General features: G+C 50.7%; 1 protein-coding gene across 2 annotated transcripts in view; it reads left to right on the top strand.

The window, feature by feature from the left end:
* The first annotated feature begins 5,945 nt into the window (after window positions 1-5,945).
* The window catches only part of CFAP69 (cilia and flagella associated protein 69), a 59,138-nt gene continuing 46,447 nt past the window's right edge, over window positions 5,946-18,636 (top strand). Inside the window, exons 1-3 of one of the 2 annotated variants that reach the window (XM_056519147.1) lie at window positions 5,946-6,421; window positions 10,133-10,195; window positions 17,066-17,131. In XM_056519147.1, the coding sequence (XP_056375122.1) occupies window positions 6,059-6,421; window positions 10,133-10,195; window positions 17,066-17,131 (492 nt within the window). In that variant the 5' untranslated portion in view covers window positions 5,946-6,058. Of the gene's footprint in view, window positions 6,422-6,677; window positions 6,796-10,132; window positions 10,196-17,065; window positions 17,132-18,636 lie in introns of those variants that run through there. The other variant, XM_056519148.1, reaches the window with a different exon arrangement.

Below are 18,636 nucleotides of genomic sequence, written 5' to 3'. Positions count from 1 at the left end.
AGGGTAGTCCAAGGAGAATTTCGGAAGTGCAATTGGGAAGGACCAAAAATTCAATTTTCTCGTGATGAGGTCCGATGCACATTAGGAGGGGCTCCGTGCGGTAACGCACGGTGCAATCCAACCTGGCTCCGTTGACCGCGGAAATGTGGAGTGGCTTGACAAGACGGGTCATCGGAATGCGGAATTTATTCACCAAGGACTCCCGAATAAAATTCCCAGAAGCACCAGAGTCCAGGCAGGCCACGGCTGAGAGGGAAGAGCTGGCTGAAGTAGAAATCCGTACAGGCACCGTGAGACGTGGAGAAGCCGACTTAGCATCCAGAGATGCCACACCCACGAGAGCTGGGTGCGAGCGTGCGTTTCCCAGACGTGGAGGACGGATAGGGCAATCCACCAAAAAATGTTCGGTACTGGCACAGTACAGACAAAGATTCTCTTCCTTACGGCGATTCCTCTCTTCCAGGGTCAGGCGAGACCGATCCACTTGCATGGCTTCCTCGGCGGGAGGCCTAGGCGCAGATTGCAGTGGAGACTGTGGGAGAGGTGTCCAGAGATCTAAGTCTTTTTCCTGGCGGAGCTCTTGATGTCTCTCAGAAAAACGCATGTCAATGCGCGTGGCTAGATGAATGAGTTCATGCAGGTTAGCAGGAGTTTCTCGTGCGGCCAGAACATCTTTAATGTTGCTGGATAGGCCTTTTTTAAAGGTCGCGCAGAGGGCCTCATTATTCCAGGAAAGTTCAGAAGCAAGAGTACGGAATTGTATGGCGTACTCGCCAACGGAAGAATTACCCTGGACCAGGTTCAGCAGGGCAGTCTCAGCAGAAGAGGCTCGGGCAGGTTCCTCAAAGACACTTCGAATTTCCGAGAAGAAGGAGTGTACAGAGGCAGTGACAGGGTCATTGCGGTCCCAGAGCGGTGTGGCCCATGACAGAGCTTTTCCAGACAGAAGGCTGACTACGAAAGCCACCTTAGACCTTTCAGTAGGAAACTGGTCCGACATCATCTCCAAGTGCAGAGAACATTGCGAAAGAAAGCCACGGCAAAACTTAGAGTCCCCATTAAATTTGTCCGGCAAGGACAGGCGGAGGCTAGGAGTGGCCACTCGCTGCGGAAGGGGTGCAGGAGCTGGCGGAGGAGATGATTGCTGCTGAAGTTGCGACTGAAGTTGCTGCACAATGGTGAATACTTCCGACAGCTGGTGGGTTAGATGGGCGATCTGTCGGGATTGCTGGGCGACCACCGTGGTGATATCAGAGATATAAGGCAGAGGGACGTCAGCGGGATCCATGGCCGGATCTACTGTCACGATGCCGGCTGGCAGGTAGTGGATCCTCTGTGCCAGAGAGGGATTGGCGAGGACCGCGCTAGTGGACCGGTTCTAAGTCACTACTGGTTTTCACCAGAGCCCGCCGCAAAGCGGGATGGTCTTGCTGCGGCGGTAGTGACCAGGTCGTATCCACTAGCAACGGGTCACCTCTCTGACTGCTGATGATAGGCGAGGTACAAGGGAGTAAACAGAAGCAAGGTCGGACGTAGCAGAAGGTCGGGGGCAGGCGGCAAGGTTCGTAGTCAGGGTGGATAGCAGAAGTTCTGGTACACAGGCTTTAGACACACAAAACGCTTTCACTAGGCACAAGGGCAACAAGATCCGGCAAGGGAGTGCATGGGAGGAGGTCAGATATAGTCAGGGACCAGGTGGAAGCCAATTAAACTAATTGGGCCAGGCACCAATCATTGGTGCACTGGCCCTTTAAGTCTCAGGGAGCTGGCGCGCGCGCGCCCTAGAGAGCGGAGCCGCGCGCGCCAGCACATGACAGCAGGGGACGGGAACGGGTAAGTGACCTGGGATGCGATTCGCGAGCGGGCGCGTCCCGCTGTGCGAATCGCATCCCCAACGGCCATGACAGTGCAGCGCTCCCGGTCAGCGGGACTGACCGGGGAGCTGCAGGGAGAAAGACGCCGTGAGCGCTCCGGGGAGGAGCGGGGACCCGGAGCGCTAGGCGTAACAGTTCTTGTCGGCAGGGCGAAAATGAATTTCAAAGTTAAAACGGGCAAAGAACAACGACCACCTGGCCTGGCGAGGATTCAGCCGTTGGGCAGACTGGAGATAGGAGAGATTCTTGTGATCGGTGTAAATGATAACTGGAAATTTTGATCCCTCCAGCAGATGCCTCCATTCCTCAAGTGCCAATTTAATGGCCAGTAGTTCTCGATCCCCGATGGAGTAGTTCCTCTCCGCCGGAGAGAAGGTCCTAGAAAAAAAAACCACAAGTAACAGCATGCCCGGAAGAATTTTTTTGTAGAAGGACCGCTCCAGCTCCCACTGAGGAGGCATCAACCTCCAATAGGAAGGGTTTAGATGGGTCAGGTCTGAAGAGCACGGGAGCAGAAGAAAAGGCAGACTTGAGCCGTTTAAATGCGTCTTCCGCTTGGGGAGACCAGGACTTAGGATTGGCATTCTTCTTGGTTAAAGCCACGATAGGAGCCACAATAGTGGAAAAATGTGGAATAAATTGTCTGTAATAATTGGCGAACCCCAAAAAACGTTGGATAGCACGGAGTTCGGAGGGGCGTGGCCAATCTAAGACGGCAGAGAGTTTATCTGGGTCCATTTGTAGTCCCTGGCCAGAGACCAAGTATCCTAGGAAAGGAAGAGATTGACATTCAAACAGACATTTCTCCATTTTGGCATAAAGTTGATTGTCTCGAAGTCTCTGAAGAACCATGCGGACATGCTGGCGATGTTCTTCTAAGTTGGCAGAAAAAATCAGAATATCGTCCAGATACACAACAACACAGGAATATAAGAGATCACGAAAAATTTCATTAACAAAGTCTTGGAAGACGGCAGGGGCGTTGCACAGGCCAAAGGGCATGACCAGATACTCAAAGTGTCCATCTCTAGTGTTAAATGCAGTTTTCCATTCGTCCCCCTCCCTGATGCGGATGAGATTATAAGCACCTCTTAAGTCCAGTTTGGTAAAGATGTGGGCACCTTGAAGGCGATCAAAGAGTTCTGAGATAAGAGGCAGGGGGTAGCGGTTCTTTACCGTGATTTTATTAAGTCCGCGGTAATCAATGCAAGGACGTAGGGAGCCATCTTTTTTGGACATAAAGAAAAATCCAGCTCCGGCAGGAGAGGAGGATTTGCGGATAAACCCCTTTTTTAAATTTTCCTGGATGTATTCAGACATAGCAAGAGTCTCTGGGGCGGACAGAGGATAAATTCTGCCCCGGGGTGGAGTAGTGCCCGGGAGGAGATCAATAGGACAGTCATAAGGCCTGTGAGGAGGTAAAGTCTCAGCTTGTTTTTTGCAAAATACGTCAGCATAGTCCATATAAGCCTTAGGGAGACCGGTTACAGGGGGACCCACAGGGTCACGGCAGGGAGTACTGGGAACCGGTTTAAGACAGTCCTTGAAACAAGAAGTACCCCAGCTCTTGATCTCTCCTGTGGACCAATCAAGGGTTGGGGAATGGCGTTGAAGCCACGGTAGTCCAAGGAGAATTTCGGAAGTGCAATTGGAGAGGACCAAAAACTCAATTTTTTCGTGATGAGGTCCGATGCACATTAGGAGGGGCTCCGTGCGGTAATGCACGGTACAGTCCAATCTTTCATTGTTAACACAATTGATGTAGAGGGGTCTGGCGAGACTGGTCACCGGGATGTTGAACCTGTTGATGAGAGAGGCCAAAATAAAATTTCCTGCAGATCCGGAATCCAAGAAGGCCATAGTAGAGAAGGAGAAGGTAGAGGCAGATATCCGCACAGGCACAGTAAGGCGTGGAGAAGCAGAGTTGACATCAAGAACTGTCTCCCTTTTGTGCGGAGTCAGCGTACGTCTTTCCAGGCGGGGAGGACGGATAGGACAATCCTTCAGGAAGTGTTCGGTACCGGCACAGTACAGGCAAAGATTCTCCATGCGGCGTTGTGTCCTCTCTTGAGGTGTCAAGCGAGACCGGTCAACTTGCATAGCCTCCACGGCGGGAGGCACAGGAACGGATTGCAGAGGACCAGAGGAGAGAGGAGCCGGGGAGAAAAAACGCCTTGTGCGAACAAAGTCCATATCCTGGCGGAGCTCCTGACGCCTTTCGGAAAAACGCATGTCAATGCGGGTGGCTAGATGAATGAGTTCATGCAGGTTAGCAGGAATTTCTCGTGCGGCCAGAACATCTTTAATGTTGCTGGATAGGCCTTTTTTAAAGGTCGCGCAGAGGGCCTCATTATTCCAGGATAATTCGGAAGCAAGAGTACGGAATTGGATGGCGTACTCGCCAACGGAAGAATTACCCTGGACCAGGTTCAGCAGGGCAGTCTCAGCAGAAGAGGCTCGGGCAGGTTCCTCAAAGACACTTCGAATTTCCGAGAAGAAGGAGTGTACAGAGGCAGTGACGGGGTCATTGCGGTCCCAGAGCGGTGTGGCCCATGACAGAGCTTTCCCAGACAGAAGGCTGACTACGAAAGCCACCTTAGACCTTTGAGTAGGAAACTGGTCCGACATCATCTCCAAGTGCAGGGAACATTGCGAAAGAAAGCCACGGCAAAACTTAGAGTCCCCATCAAATTTATCCGGCAAGGATAGTCGTAGGCCGGAAGCGGCCACTCGCTGCGGAGGAGGTGCAGGAGCTGGCGGAGGAGATGATTGCTGAAGCTGTGGTAGTAGCTGCTGTAGCATCACGGTCAGTTGGGACAGCTGGTGGCCTTGTTGCGCTATCTGTTGCGACTGCTGGGCGACCACCGTGGTGAGGTCGGCGACAACTGGCAGTGGAACTTCAGCGGGATCCATGGCCGGATCTACTGTCACGATTCGGCTGGCAGGAAGTGGATCCTCTGTGCCAGAGAGGGATTGGCGTGGACCGTGCTAGTGGACCGGTTCTAAGTTACTACTGGCATTCACCAGAGCCCGCCGCAAAGCGGGATGGTCTTGCAGCGGCGGTAGTAACCAGGTCGTATCCACTAGCAACGGCTCAACCTCTCTGACTGCTGAAGATAGGCGCGGTACAAGGGAGTAGACAAGAGCAAGGTCGGACGTAGCAGAAGGTCGGGGCAGGCAGCAAGGATCGTAGTCAGGGGCAACGGCAGGAGGTCTGGAACACAGGCTAGGAACACACAAGGAAACGCTTTCACTGGCACAATGGCAACAAGATCCGGCGAGGGAGTGCAGGGGAAGTGAGGTATACATAGGGAGTGCACAGGTGAACACACTAATTAGACCAACTGCGCCAATCAGTGGCGCAGTGGCCCTTTAAACCGCAGAGACCCGGCGCGCGCGCGCCCTAGGGAGCGGGGCCGCGCGCGCCGGGACAGGACCGACGGAGAGCGAGTCAGGTACGGGAGCCGGGGTGCGCATCGCGAGCGGGCGCCACCCGCATCGCGAATCGCATCCCAGCTGGGGGCGGTATCGCAGCGCACCCGGTCAGTAGATCTGACCGGGGCGCTGCAGTAGCGAGGATGTTGCGAGCGCTCCGGGGAGGAGCGGGGACCCGGAGCGCTCGGCGTAACAATAGTTATCTGAAAGACATATCTAGGATCAATGGTCTGACATAGTCAATATTAGCAGCATGCGGAAATGTCCAAACTATTAAAATATATTATTTATCCCACACGGCGGATACTAAGGGTACGTTCATACTACGGAATTCCCCGCGGAATTCCGCAGTGTGAACTTAACATTAGTGTGAATGGGTTTCCGCGAGACCCGTTCACACTGCGGACAATTCCTCCGCTGAAATTGTTCAGCGCAAAGAAAGAACATGTTCATTCTTTGCGCGGAAGTCCGCGAGCACTGCATAGCCGTCAATGGTGACGGCGCTGTGCCACGCAGTCCTTCCGCTGCCACCGGCTGCCAGGTTGAATCTAAAGAATCTGAAGATTCCGTTCACACTCTGTAGTGTGAACATACCCCAGAGAAAGAGAAAACCCATTAACAGAATTGCTGTTTATTGGTTTTGTGTTTTTCTTTTTAGTTTTTTTGCAACGCATTTTGTCCTTATCAAATCTGTTTCCTGTAGCAACCAATCACAGCCGAGCTTTCACTTCTCATATTCCCCTGGTATAATGGAAGCTGAGCTGCGATCGGTTGCTATGAGCAACAAGGAAAATCTTACGGCAAGGCAGTGTTCACACTTCAATTCTTCACAAGATGCTGTTGTCTCATCCAGACACATCTTTCTGAAGCGTGCTGCTGCCATAGCAACGGTTGCTGTTTACGTTGCTAAGCCAGGGCTCCCGGGAAAGGCGCAGCACGGATCACCTTCCCCAGCCATGCCGGCAGCTCAGGAGGTCGCCTCTGCCCGTGCCCCGGTACAAGCCAACACCACCATGACTCTGACCGAAACTGCGAGGTCAGTAAACGGCAAACAAAACGGGCGCCCGGTGGTGCGGCTCCTGGTGACGGATCCGGACCTGGTACAGAGAGAGGTAATAACACTGTCATGACACCCCCCGGCCACAGGTGGCGCTGCTTCTTATAGAGACCTTATACGCGCTGTCGAGGCTGAATGGTCAGCTCGTTCTCCACACTGACCACTCTGGGACTCTGGAGGGGCGGGGCTGCTCCTGGCGCGTCTGTTACCATGGAGACTTGCAGGATGACTGGAGGGGCCTCTAGTGTTGGTTCATAGGGCTAACACTGAACTTGAGTTGTGTTATACAGAATCAGACCTGAAAATGTCCGCGCCCCAGGGGCTTTAGACGCCATTTTTGTGAAGTCACATGGCACAATATAGGATTTTTGACACCATTTTTTAATTTTTAAGTATGGAGATATTTATAACGTGGAGTGCTCCTAAGATGTGAGAATGTTTATGACAAAATACCTTACACAAGTGTTCCCCCACCTGTGACTTTCTAGTGAAGTGTTTCCTAATCAGTGTGCCTCCAGCTGTTGCAAAACTTAAACTCCCAGCACATTGGTTAGGAAACAATGTTTTAGTGGTTGCAAAAACTACAACTTCCATCATGCCCTGACAGCCTGCGGCAGTGTTCCCCAATCTGTGACTGTCTAGTGCACTGTGTCTCAAACAGTGCGCCTCCAGCTGTTTCAAAACTACAACTCCCAGCATGCCCTGACAGCCTGTGGCAGTGTTCCCCAGTCTGTGACTGTCTAGTGCACTGTGTCTCAAACAGTGTGCCTCCAGCTGTTGCAAAACTACAGCTTCCATCGTGCCCTGACAGCCTGTGGCAGTGTTCCCCAGTCTGTGACTGTCTAGTGCACTGTGTCTCAAACAGTGTGCCTCCAGCTGTTGCAAAACTACAACTTCCAGCATGCCCTGACAGCCTGTGGCAGTGTTCCCCAGTCTGTGACTGTCTAGTGCACTGTGTCTCAAACAGTGTGCCTCCAGCTGTTGCAAAACTACAACTTCCAGCATGCCCTGACAGCCTGTGGAGAACCACAGGTTGCATGAGGCACATTGATGGGTAAACACTGTCATAGACAATGTTGTTCACTAGGATACGTCGCCAACAGTGTCCTTTTGGTAACGTGATACAATTGTGGTTTGGAAGGAGGTGAGGAAGGTCTTTGGCCTCCCGTTCCTTTTATCCAAATTGATGCCTTTACTCGACCACCCGGAATTCCCGCAGGGTAGATCCCTTCCATGGCTGCGACTATGGGTTTCTAAAGGGGTTAAGACGGTGGGGCGACTGATTCATTGTGATGACCGTAGATGACCGTAGATCATGTTTGATCTTCCCCTGTCCCACAGTCTCTATGCCAATCAGGTCCACACTTTTTGCTTCTCTAGACCACATGACCTGTCAAAGGAAGCACCGACTCACATCTTGGACGAAGTCATAGGTAGTGAACCACAGAGGTGATCAATATCCGACCTACACGTAGTCTCTAGCAAGAACTTGACCCCAAGCATGTGTTTCGTACATGGGAGCGGTAGACTGGAGACCCTGACATTACGGACATAATTTTATGTGGATGGACAGCTGTCCATCCACGTCAATGAGAGGTGGAGGGAGACTTATTTCAAGGTAGCCCATGCAGCTTTATATGGCTTTAACATCTTGCCCACTCCTTCCTTCCCGGATGGGATCGTCCACTGCCCCAAATGCAAGGCCCTGCTTACTAACATGTATCATGGGGTCTGGGAGTGCCTTCACACAGCCGAATTCTGGCGCCTCACACAGTCGTACATATGGCACCATTGGAAAGTACGGGTCCCGTTTACACCACAATCATTATTATTTCACCAATTACGCCCACTGGAGGGAGGAGAGATTCCCGAGGTTTCTTCATGTAATCCTTTTTGTAGCACTACGTTGCCTTTTCGCCAAATGGTTGGATCCTGTCACTCCAGATTTGCCACTGCTGATAGCCCAACTGAAATCATTTTTAGAGATTGACCTACTGAGTGCTGAGAGACACTGACTCAGGCAGGAAAAGTTTTTTCCAGAAATGGAAATCCTTTATTGTTACTCACTTTGACTCGGGGGATCGCTGAGATTGTATCACCATTTAGATATGCCTCTTGGTATAGTGTGGAATCTCTGAGAGGTTCCCTAGGTGCTTTGAGGTTACCGGATATTTAATATAGTCTGCGTACTCTCAATTGAATACGATTGTTTTTCCTTAATATCCCCTGGGGGTCAGAGGAGCGGTGGTTGGGGCCGATTGCGGCTACCTATATGAGGGGCCGTGATCGGTACTCGCTTGTATAGTTTGGGACCTAGGAGGCAATCTTATTATGTTTCCTTCTCTTCATGAGACATGCTTACCTCTTTCTGTATGATTATATTGTGGTGATCGAGGACATTTACTTCTAGAAACACCGACTCTTGTTCTTCATGGATGATAAGTGATTGCTTCCTTTTTGAAGGGGGGGAGGAGGGATTTTACTGTATCGAGTTCCTTGATTGATACGGATAGAGATGTCTCTTGCACTTTATGCATTGTCTTGGTTTTTTCTATGGCACTCCTTATGGTAAATAAAACATCTTTATGATGTACTTTGTTTAAAAAAAAAAAAAAAGACGTTTTCTATGTTTTATTTGTGTTTAAAAAAAACTGCCACTAGGTGTCTCCCTACTTGTCCATAGAACATTTCCCTCCATCTCTTGCAAAGACTTTGTACTCCTGCAGGCCTGGCTGAAGTCCAAAATCAGGAAATGCAATCTGGAGTGCTGAGGGGTGTGTGCAGCCTTAGCCAATCATAGCTCATCTCACACTGAACTGCTCTGGGCTGTGTGTAGCAGAGTGAGGGAGGAAGTTCTCCCCTGTATGGCTTCAGTCCCAGTCTGTGAATCTGACTGAGACTGAGCAGAAAATACAGAACAATATCAAGGTAGGAAAATAAAAATAAAGGCAGGGGGTGGTTTATCATGATGGGGGCAGTGAACTGGGAGGATTATAACATTTAACAAGATCATGATGACAGGTACTCTTTAAAGGAGTTGTGGAGCGAAAACTAATTTATCCCCTATCCAAAGGATAGGGGATAAGTAGTTGATTGTGGGGGTCCAACAGCTGGGATCCCCCACGATCTCCTGCGCAAAGCTCCACCTCTCCCCATGCACAGAGCAGGGGGTGGCACACACCCTCAATGCATCTCTTTGGAAATCTGGAGATACACGAGCCATGTACTCGGTTATTTCCGGCTCTTACATAGAGATGATTGGAGGGCAGGTGCTGACCACCGCTTTGTGCATGATGAGAGCCGGAGCTCTGTGCAGGAGAGCACGGGGGGTCCAACTACCTATCCCCTATCCTATGGATAGGGGATAAGTAATTTTTTTGTGCACAACCTCTTTCATTGCGTTTTCGGTCCCAGCACTGGTCTTCTTCCTGGTGCCGGGACCGAAAAAGTCACACTGCCGCTCAGTCTTACGCCGGCCGAGGCAGGAATTCGCTGCGGCCGATGAGTGCAATATGACTCAGCGACCAACGGCAGCCAGTAAGCGGATCGTGTCGCAGGTCAGAGCACATTACCAGAGGCATCGGCGGAGCTGCGGCAGGTATGTATCCCTTTTTTTTTTACTGCCAGCAGTCTGAAAGACAATTTTTACTTCCTGGAATACTCCTTTCATGTAGTAACCAATTACTGGCCTCAATGGTTAAAAGAAAAATATGCCTCCTGTCTTCATTTTTGATGTCTGATTATTCTTTTTGTCACTTTTTTTCAGGCACTTCAGCATAAGTCTATGGATCTGGATCGCGTCATTAAATTGTTTGAAGATCAATTCTCTGTAAGTCACTGTGTGGTTATACTTGTTATTTGTATTAAATCACTTTTCTACATAATCAGACATGCCAGACAGAACTTTTCTACATGCCAGACAGAACGAGTCACATGACACGTTAAGACACGACCAATCACTACTCATCCCGCCTTCACCGTTTCTGCCGAAAACATAAAAGTGCCAACACTTTTGGAATGACCCTTGTGCAAATACTTGACAGCGCTGTTAGGGCAGATTTACACTATTATATCAAACATATAAGGAGGCCAAAATGGTGTCCTTTTGGCCTCCATTGGGTTAGTATATATGAGCACTTTTGTGTTATACGTTTGTTTCGAATACAGACATGCATGTCTGATAAAACCTGGTCTGAACTGAGCCAAAGACACTGTTCACACCACATTATTGGTATATGTCAGGGGTACATATTGGGATGTGATCATGCAACCTATTGTGAACAGAGCCTAAAAGGGCTACTCCCCTGGAAAACATAAATTACCTGGTACCAGAAAGTTAAACAGATTTGTAAATGACTTCTATTTAAAAATCTTAATCCTTCCAGTACTTATCAACTGCTATATGCTCCACAGAAAGTTCTTTTCTTTTTAAATTTATTTTCTGTCTGACCACAGAGCTCTCTACTGACACCTCTGTCCATGTCAGGAACTGTCCAGAGCAGGAGAGGTTTGCTATGGCGATTTTCTCCTACTCTGAACAGTTCCTGACATGGACAGAAAAGAAAATTCAAAAAGAAAAGAACTTCCTCTGGAGCATACAGCAGCTGATAAGTACTGGAAGGGTTAGGATTTTTAAATAGAAGTAATTTACAAATCTGTTGAAATTTCTGTTGCCAGTTGATTTAAAAAAAAATGTTTTCCAGTGGAATACTCCGGCCCTAGACATCTTACATCTCCTTTGGATTGTTACGCCGAGCGCTCCGGGTCCCCGCTCCTCCCCGGAGCGCTCGCTACACTCTCGCCACTGCAGCGCCCCGGTCAGATCCACTGACCCGGTGCGCTGCGATACCGCCTCCAGCCGGGATGCGATTCGCGATGCGGGTGGCGCCCGCTCGCGATGCGCACCCCGGCTCCCGTACCTGACTCGCTCTCCGTCGGTCCTGTCCCGGCGCGCGCGGCCCCGCTCCCTAGGGCGCGCGCGCGCCGGGTCTCTGCGATTTAAAGGGCCACTGCGCCGCTGATTGGCGCAGTGGTTCTAATCAGTGTGTTCACCTGTGCACTCCCTATGTATACCTCACTTCCCCTGCACTCCCTCGCCGGATCTTGTTGCCATTGTGCCAGTGAAAGCGTTTCCTTGTGTGTTCCTAGCCTGTGTTCCAGACCTCCTGCCGTTGCCCCTGACTACGATCCTTGCTGCCTGCCCCGACCTTCTGCTACGTCCGACCTTGTTTCTGTCTACTCCCTTGTACCGCGCCTATCTTCAGCAGTCAGAGAGGTTGAGCCGTTGCTAGTGGATACGACCTGGTCACTACCGCCGCAGCAAGACCATCCCGCTTTGCGGCGGGCTCTGGTGAACACCAGTAGTGACTTAGAAGCGGTCCACTAGCACGGTCCACGCCAATCCCTCTCTGGCACAGAGGATCCACCTCCTGCCAGCCGGCATCGTGACAGTAGATCCGGCCATGGATCCCGCTGAAGTTCCTCTGCCAGTTGTCGCCGACCTCACCACGGTGGTCGCCCAGCAGTCACAACAGATAGCGCAACAAGGCCACCAGCTGTCTCAACTGACCGTGATGCTACAGCAGCTACTTCCACAGCTTCAGCAATCATCTCCTCCGCCAGCTCCTGCACCTCCTCCGCAGCGAGTGGCCGCTTCAGGCCTACGACTATCCTTGCCGGATAAATTTGATGGGGACTCTAAATTTTGCCGTGGCTTTCTTTCACAATGTTCCCTGCACTTGGAGATGATGTCGGACCAGTTTCCTACTGAAAGGTCTAAGGTGGCTTTCGTAGTCAGCCTTCTGTCTGGAAAAGCCCTGTCATGGGCCACACCGCTCTGGGACCGCAATGACCCCGTCACTGCCTCTGTACACTCCTTCTTCTCGGAAATTCGAAGTGTCTTTGAGGAACCTGCCCGAGCCTCTTCTGCTGAGACTGCCCTGTTGAACCTGGTCCAGGGTAATTCTTCCGTTGGCGAGTACGCCGTACAATTCCGTACTCTTGCTTCAGAACTATCCTGGAATAATGAGGCCCTCTGCGCGACCTTTAAAAAAGGGCTATCCAGCAACGTTAAAGATGTTCTGGCCGCACGAGAAATCCCTGCTAACCTACATGAACTCATTCATCTAGCCACTCGCATTGACATGCGTTTTTCCGAAAGGCGTCAGGAGCTCCGCCAGGATATGGACTTTGTTCGCACGAGGCGTTTTTTCTCCCCGGCTCCTCTCTCCTCTGGTCCCCTGCAATCCGTTCCTGTGCCTCCCGCCGTGGAGGCTATGCATGTTGACCGGTCTCGCCTGACACCTCAAGAGAGAACACGACGCCGCATGGAGAATCTCTGTCTGTACTGTGCCGGTACCGAACACTTCCTGAAGGATTGTCCTATCCGTCCTCCCCGCCTGGAAAGACGTACGCTGACTCCGCACAAAGGTGAGACAGTCCTTGATGTCAACTCTGCTTCTCCACGTCTTACTGTGCCTGTGCGGATATCTGCCTCTACCTTCTCCTTCTCTACTATGGCCTTCTTGGATTCCGGATCTGCAGGAAATTTTATTTTGGCCTCTCTCATCAACAGGTTCAACATCCCAGTGACCAGTCTCGCCAGACCCCTCTACATCAATTGTGTTAACAATGAAAGATTGGACTGTACCATACGTTTCCGCACGGAGCCCCTCCTAATGTGCATCGGACCTCATCACGAAAAAATTGAGTTTTTGGTCCTCCCCAATTGCACTTCCGAAATTCTCCTTGGACTACCCTGGCTTCAACACCATTCCCCAACCCTGGATTGGTCCACAGGGGAGATCAAGAGCTGGGGTACCTCTTGTTTCAAGGACTGCCTTAAACCGGTTCCCAGTACTCCCTGCCATGACCCTGTGGTTCCCCCTGTAACCGGTCTCCCTAAGGCCTATATGGACTTTGCTGAAGTGTTTTGCAAAAAACAAGCTGAGACTCTACCTCCTCACAGGCCTTATGACTGTCCTATTGACCTCCTCCCGGGCACTACTCCACCCCGGGGCAGAATTTATCCTCTGTCCGCCCCAGAGACTCTTGCTATGTCTGAGTACATCCAGGAAAATTTAAAAAAGGGCTTTATCCGCAAATCCTCCTCTCCTGCCGGAGCTGGATTTTTCTTTGTGTCCAAAAAAGATGGCTCCCTACGTCCTTGCATTGACTACCGCGGTCTTAATAAAATCACGGTAAAGAACCGCTACCCTCTACCTCTTATCTCTGAACTCTTTGATCGCCTCCAAGGTGCCCACATCTTTACCAAACTGGACTTAAGAGGTGCTTATAATCTCATCCGCATCAGGGAGGGGGATGAATGGAAAACGGCATTTAACACTAGAGATGGACACTTTGAGTATCTGGTCATGCCCTTTGGCCTGTGCAACGCCCCTGCCGTCTTCCAAGACTTTGTTAATGAAATTTTTCGTGATCTCTTGTATTCCTGTGTTGTTGTGTATCTGGACGATATTCTGATTTTTTCTGCCAACCTAGAAGAACACCGCCAGCATGTCCGCATGGTTCTTCAGAGACTTCGTGACAATCAACTATATGCCAAAATGGAGAAATGTCTGTTTGAATGTCAATCTCTTCCTTTCCTAGGATACTTGGTCTCTGGCCAGGGACTACAAATGGATCCAGACAAACTCTCTGCCGTCTTAGATTGGCCACGCCCCTCCGGACTCCGTGCTATCCAACGTTTTTTGGGGTTCGCCAATTATTACAGACAATTTATTCCACATTTTTCCACCATTGTGGCTCCTATCGTGGCTTTAACCAAAAAGAATGCCAATCCTAAGTCATGGCCTCCTCAAGCGGAAGACGCCTTTAAACGGCTCAAGTCTGCCTTTTCTTCTGCTCCCGTGCTCTCCATACCTGACCCATCTAAACCCTTCCTATTGGAGGTTGATGCCTCCTCAGTAGGAGCTGGAGCGGTTCTTCTACAAAAAAATTCTTCCGGGCATGCTGTTACCTGTGGGTTTTTTTCTAGGACCTTCTCTCCGGCGGAGAGGAACTACTCCATCGGGGATCGAGAGCTACTGGCCATTAAATTAGCACTTGAGGAATGGAGGCATCTGCTGGAGGGATCAAAATTTCCAGTTATCATTTACACCGATCACAAGAATCTCTCCTATCTCCAGTCTGCCCAACGGCTGAATCCTCGCCAGGCCAGGTGGTCTCTGTTCTTTGCCCGGTTTAATTTTGAAATTCACTTTCGCCCTGCCGATAAGAACATTAGGGCCGATGCTCTCTCTCGTTCCTCGGATGCCTCGGAAGTAGAGCTCTCTCCGCAACACATCATTCCTCCTGACTGCCTGATCTCCACTTCTCCAGCCTCCATCAGGCAAACTCCTCCAGGGAAGACCTTCGTCTCTCCACGCCAACGCCTCGGAATCCTCAAATGGGGTCACTCCTCCCATCTCGCAGGCCATGCGGGCATCAAGAAATCCGTGCAACTCATCTCTCGTTTCTATTGGTGGCCGACTCTGGAGACGGATGTTGTTGATTTCGTGCGGGCCTGCACTGTCTGTGCCCGGGATAAGACTCCTCGCCAGAAGCCCGCTGGTCTTCTTCATCCTCTGCCTGTCCCCGAACAGCCTTGGTCTCTGATTGGTATGGACTTTATTACAGACTTACCCCCATCCCGTGGCAACACTGTTGTTTGGGTGGTCGTTGATCGATTTTCCAAGATGGCACATTTTATTCCTCTTCCGGGTCTTCCTTCAGCGCCTCAGTTGGCAAAACAATTTTTTGTACACATTTTTCGTCTTCACGGGTTGCCCACGCAGATCGTCTCGGATAGAGGCGTCCAATTCGTGTCAAAATGCTGGAGGGCTCTCTGTAAACAACTCAAGATTAAATTAAACTTTTCTTCTGCTTATCATCCTCAATCCAATGGGCAAGTAGAAAGAATTAACCAGGTCCTGGGTGATTATTTACGGCATTTTGTTTCCTCCCGCCAGGATGACTGGGCAGATCTTCTACCATGGGCCGAATTCTCGTATAACTTCAGAGTCTCTGAATCTTCTTCCAAATCCCCATTTTTCGTGGTGTACGGCCGTCACCCTCTTCCCCCCCTCCCTACTCCCTTGCCCTCTGGTTTGCCCGCTGTGGATGAAATAACTCGTGATCTTTCCACCATATGGAAAGAGACCCAAAATTCTCTCCTACAGGCTTCATCTCGCATGAAGAAGTTTGCTGATAAGAAAAGAAGAGCTCCCCCCATTTTTTCTCCCGGAGACAAGGTATGGCTCTCCGCTAAATATGTCCGCTTCCGTGTTCCCAGCTACAAATTGGGACCACGCTATCTTGGTCCTTTCAAAATTTTGTGCCAGATTAATCCTGTCTCTTACAAACTTCTTCTTCCTCCTTCTCTTCGTATTCCTAATGCCTTTCACGTTTCTCTTCTTAAACCTCTCATCATCAACCGTTTCTCTCCCAAACTTGTTTCTCCCACTCCTGTTTCCGGCTCTTCGGACATCTTCTCCGTAAAGGAGATACTGGCCTCCAAGAAGGTCAGAGGGAAAACCTTTTTTTTGGTCGATTGGGAGGGCTGTGGTCCTGAAGAGAGATCCTGGGAACCTGAGGACAATATCCTAGACAAAAGTCTGGTCCTCAGGTTCTCAGGCTCCAAGAAGAGGGGGAGACCCAAGGGGGGGGGGTACTGTTACGCCGAGCGCTCCGGGTCCCCGCTCCTCCCCGGAGCGCTCGCTACACTCTCGCCACTGCAGCGCCCCGGTCAGATCCACTGACCCGGTGCGCTGCGATACCGCCTCCAGCCGGGATGCGATTCGCGATGCGGGTGGCGCCCGCTCGCGATGCGCACCCCGGCTCCCGTACCTGACTCGCTCTCCGTCGGTCCTGTCCCGGCGCGCGCGCCGGGTCTCTGCGATTTAAAGGGCCACTGCGCCGCTGATTGGCGCAGTGGTTCTAATCAGTGTGTTCACCTGTGCACTCCCTATGTATACCTCACTTCCCCTGCACTCCCTCGCCGGATCTTGTTGCCATTGTGCCAGTGAAAGCGTTTCCTTGTGTGTTCCTAGCCTGTGTTCCAGACCTCCTGCCGTTGCCCCTGACTACGATCCTTGCTGCCTGCCCCGACCTTCTGCTACGTCCGACCTTGTTTCTGTCTACTCCCTTGTACCGCGCCTATCTTCAGCAGTCAGAGAGGTTGAGCCGTTGCTAGTGGATACGACCTGGTCACTACCGCCGCAGCAAGACCATCCCGCTTTGCGGCGGGCTCTGGTGAACACCAGTAGTGACTTAGAACCGGTCCACTAGCACGGTCCACGCCAATCCCTCTCTGGCACAGAGGATCCACCTCCTGCCAGCCGGCATCGTGACATGGATAGGGGATAAGATGTCCAATCCCCAGCGGCGGGACCCCCGCGATCTCCCTGCTGCAGCGGGTGTTCGCGCAGAGCGTCGGGTGCAGCGCCAGAGGCTCGTGACGTCACGACCCCGCCCCCTCAATGCAAGTCTATGGGAGGGAGTGTGACTGCTGTCACGCCCCCTCCCATAGGCTTGCATTGAAGGGGGCAATCCAGAGCAGGAATCTGAGGCATACAGCCTATGTAGCATGGTTTCTCATAGAAAACAATGCGGTGTGAACAAGGATCTTGTTGATAAACAATATTTCAGTTTGATCAGACTTATTTAATGATAAGTAACCATTATAAGTTTTGTTTTGCAGAAAGATTTAACAGAAAGACAGGTGAAGGTTTTGAAGAAAGTCGGCAAGCATTACTACAATGGCATTGTATCTTTTTTTTCTGAATTATTAAACGATCAATAAGCATACAGTAGAAAATGTACATTAAAAAAGAACATTTTCTCAGATCTTCCGCCTCCTTTCTTTTGATCATACAAATAGGACTTAAAAATATATTTTTTTAAAAATCCCTGAGCGTCCCAGGAGATCAGTCACATCTCTCCTCCTCCTCAATGTTCTGTGTATGACTGAAAGGCCATGTTCACATGGTGGAATTTCTGTGCAGAATTCGGCAGAAAAATTCACCTGGAAATTCTGCTACATGTAGTTAACATTGTGGTAGATGTAATTTCCGCTGTCCAATTCATACAGATTTTCCCCTGCAGAAATTCTGCGTTCCAGATTTCACAAAAAGAATAAACATATTAAAGGGGTACTCCGGCCCTAAGACATCTTATACCCTATCCAAAGGATAGGGGATAGGATGTCTGACCACGGGGGGTCCCGACCACGGGGCCGGAGTATCATGATGTGACTAATTCGGCCCTGTGTGACGTCACCCTCCGCCCCCGCTATGCAAGTCTATGGCCGTAGACTCCCATAGACTTGCATAGCGGGGGCGGGGTGTGACGTCACACGGGGGCGGAGTCATGATGTCACGATACTCCGGCCCTGTGGTCGGGACCCCCGCGGTCAGATATCTTATCCCCTATCCTAAGATGTCTTAGGGCCGGAGTACCCTTTTAATATGTTTATTCTTTTTGTGAAATCTGGAACGCAGAATTTCTGAGTCGTGACGTCACGATACTCAGGCCCCCGTGGTCAGCACCCGTCAGTTTGTGAGCTGGCAGCACGGCGTGCAGCTCAAAGAGGTGGGTGCCGTATGCAAGATTGCGGGGGTCCCCAGTGGCAGGCCCCCCACAGTCAGACATCTTATCCCCTATCCTTTGGATAGAGGATAAGATGTCTTAGTGCCGGAGTACCCCTTTAATTCTTTTTTCAGAATTCCGCAGCAGAGTCCCATTGACTCTGACTCTGAATTCCTTCCCGAATCTCTGTGTTGAGCGCAAGAAATTCTGCATAAATTTAGTACAAATTCTGTGCGCATTCCACACGGAATCTGCAAAACTGAAAAAATCCACTGCCAGCTTGGAAGAACAGAAACTTGCTATAGCCAAGCCACTGTTATATACCCTTTATGCATACTATGTGTATCTTTCTGCTGGCGCCGTAAGGCCTCATTCACATGTAAATTCTGTTGCAGCAGAGTCCCATTGTTTTCAGTGGGGCTCTGCTGCACCGTGCAGAAACATCTGCTGCAGAAATTCTGACATGTCAATTCTTTCTGTGGAATCTGCTCGTAACTGCATTGTCCTCTATGGAGACAGCGCATTTCCGAGCGGTCCTAGTGCCGCCATGTTCCGCCGGTGCAAGCTGACTGTGGAATGTCCACCCAGAAATTTTCTAGGCAAACATTCTCCTGTGTGAACATAGCCGAAGCCAGCCCTAGAGTGAATCATTGTGACATTTCAGAATAGTGATCGCATGTAATT

The sequence above is a fragment of the Hyla sarda genome, chromosome 5 (genome assembly GCF_029499605.1).
Source record: "Hyla sarda isolate aHylSar1 chromosome 5, aHylSar1.hap1, whole genome shotgun sequence".
Taxonomy (NCBI): Eukaryota; Metazoa; Chordata; class Amphibia; order Anura; family Hylidae; genus Hyla; species Hyla sarda.
Note: the sequence above shows the minus strand (reverse complement) of the source record. Positions and strands in the feature narration are given on the sequence as shown.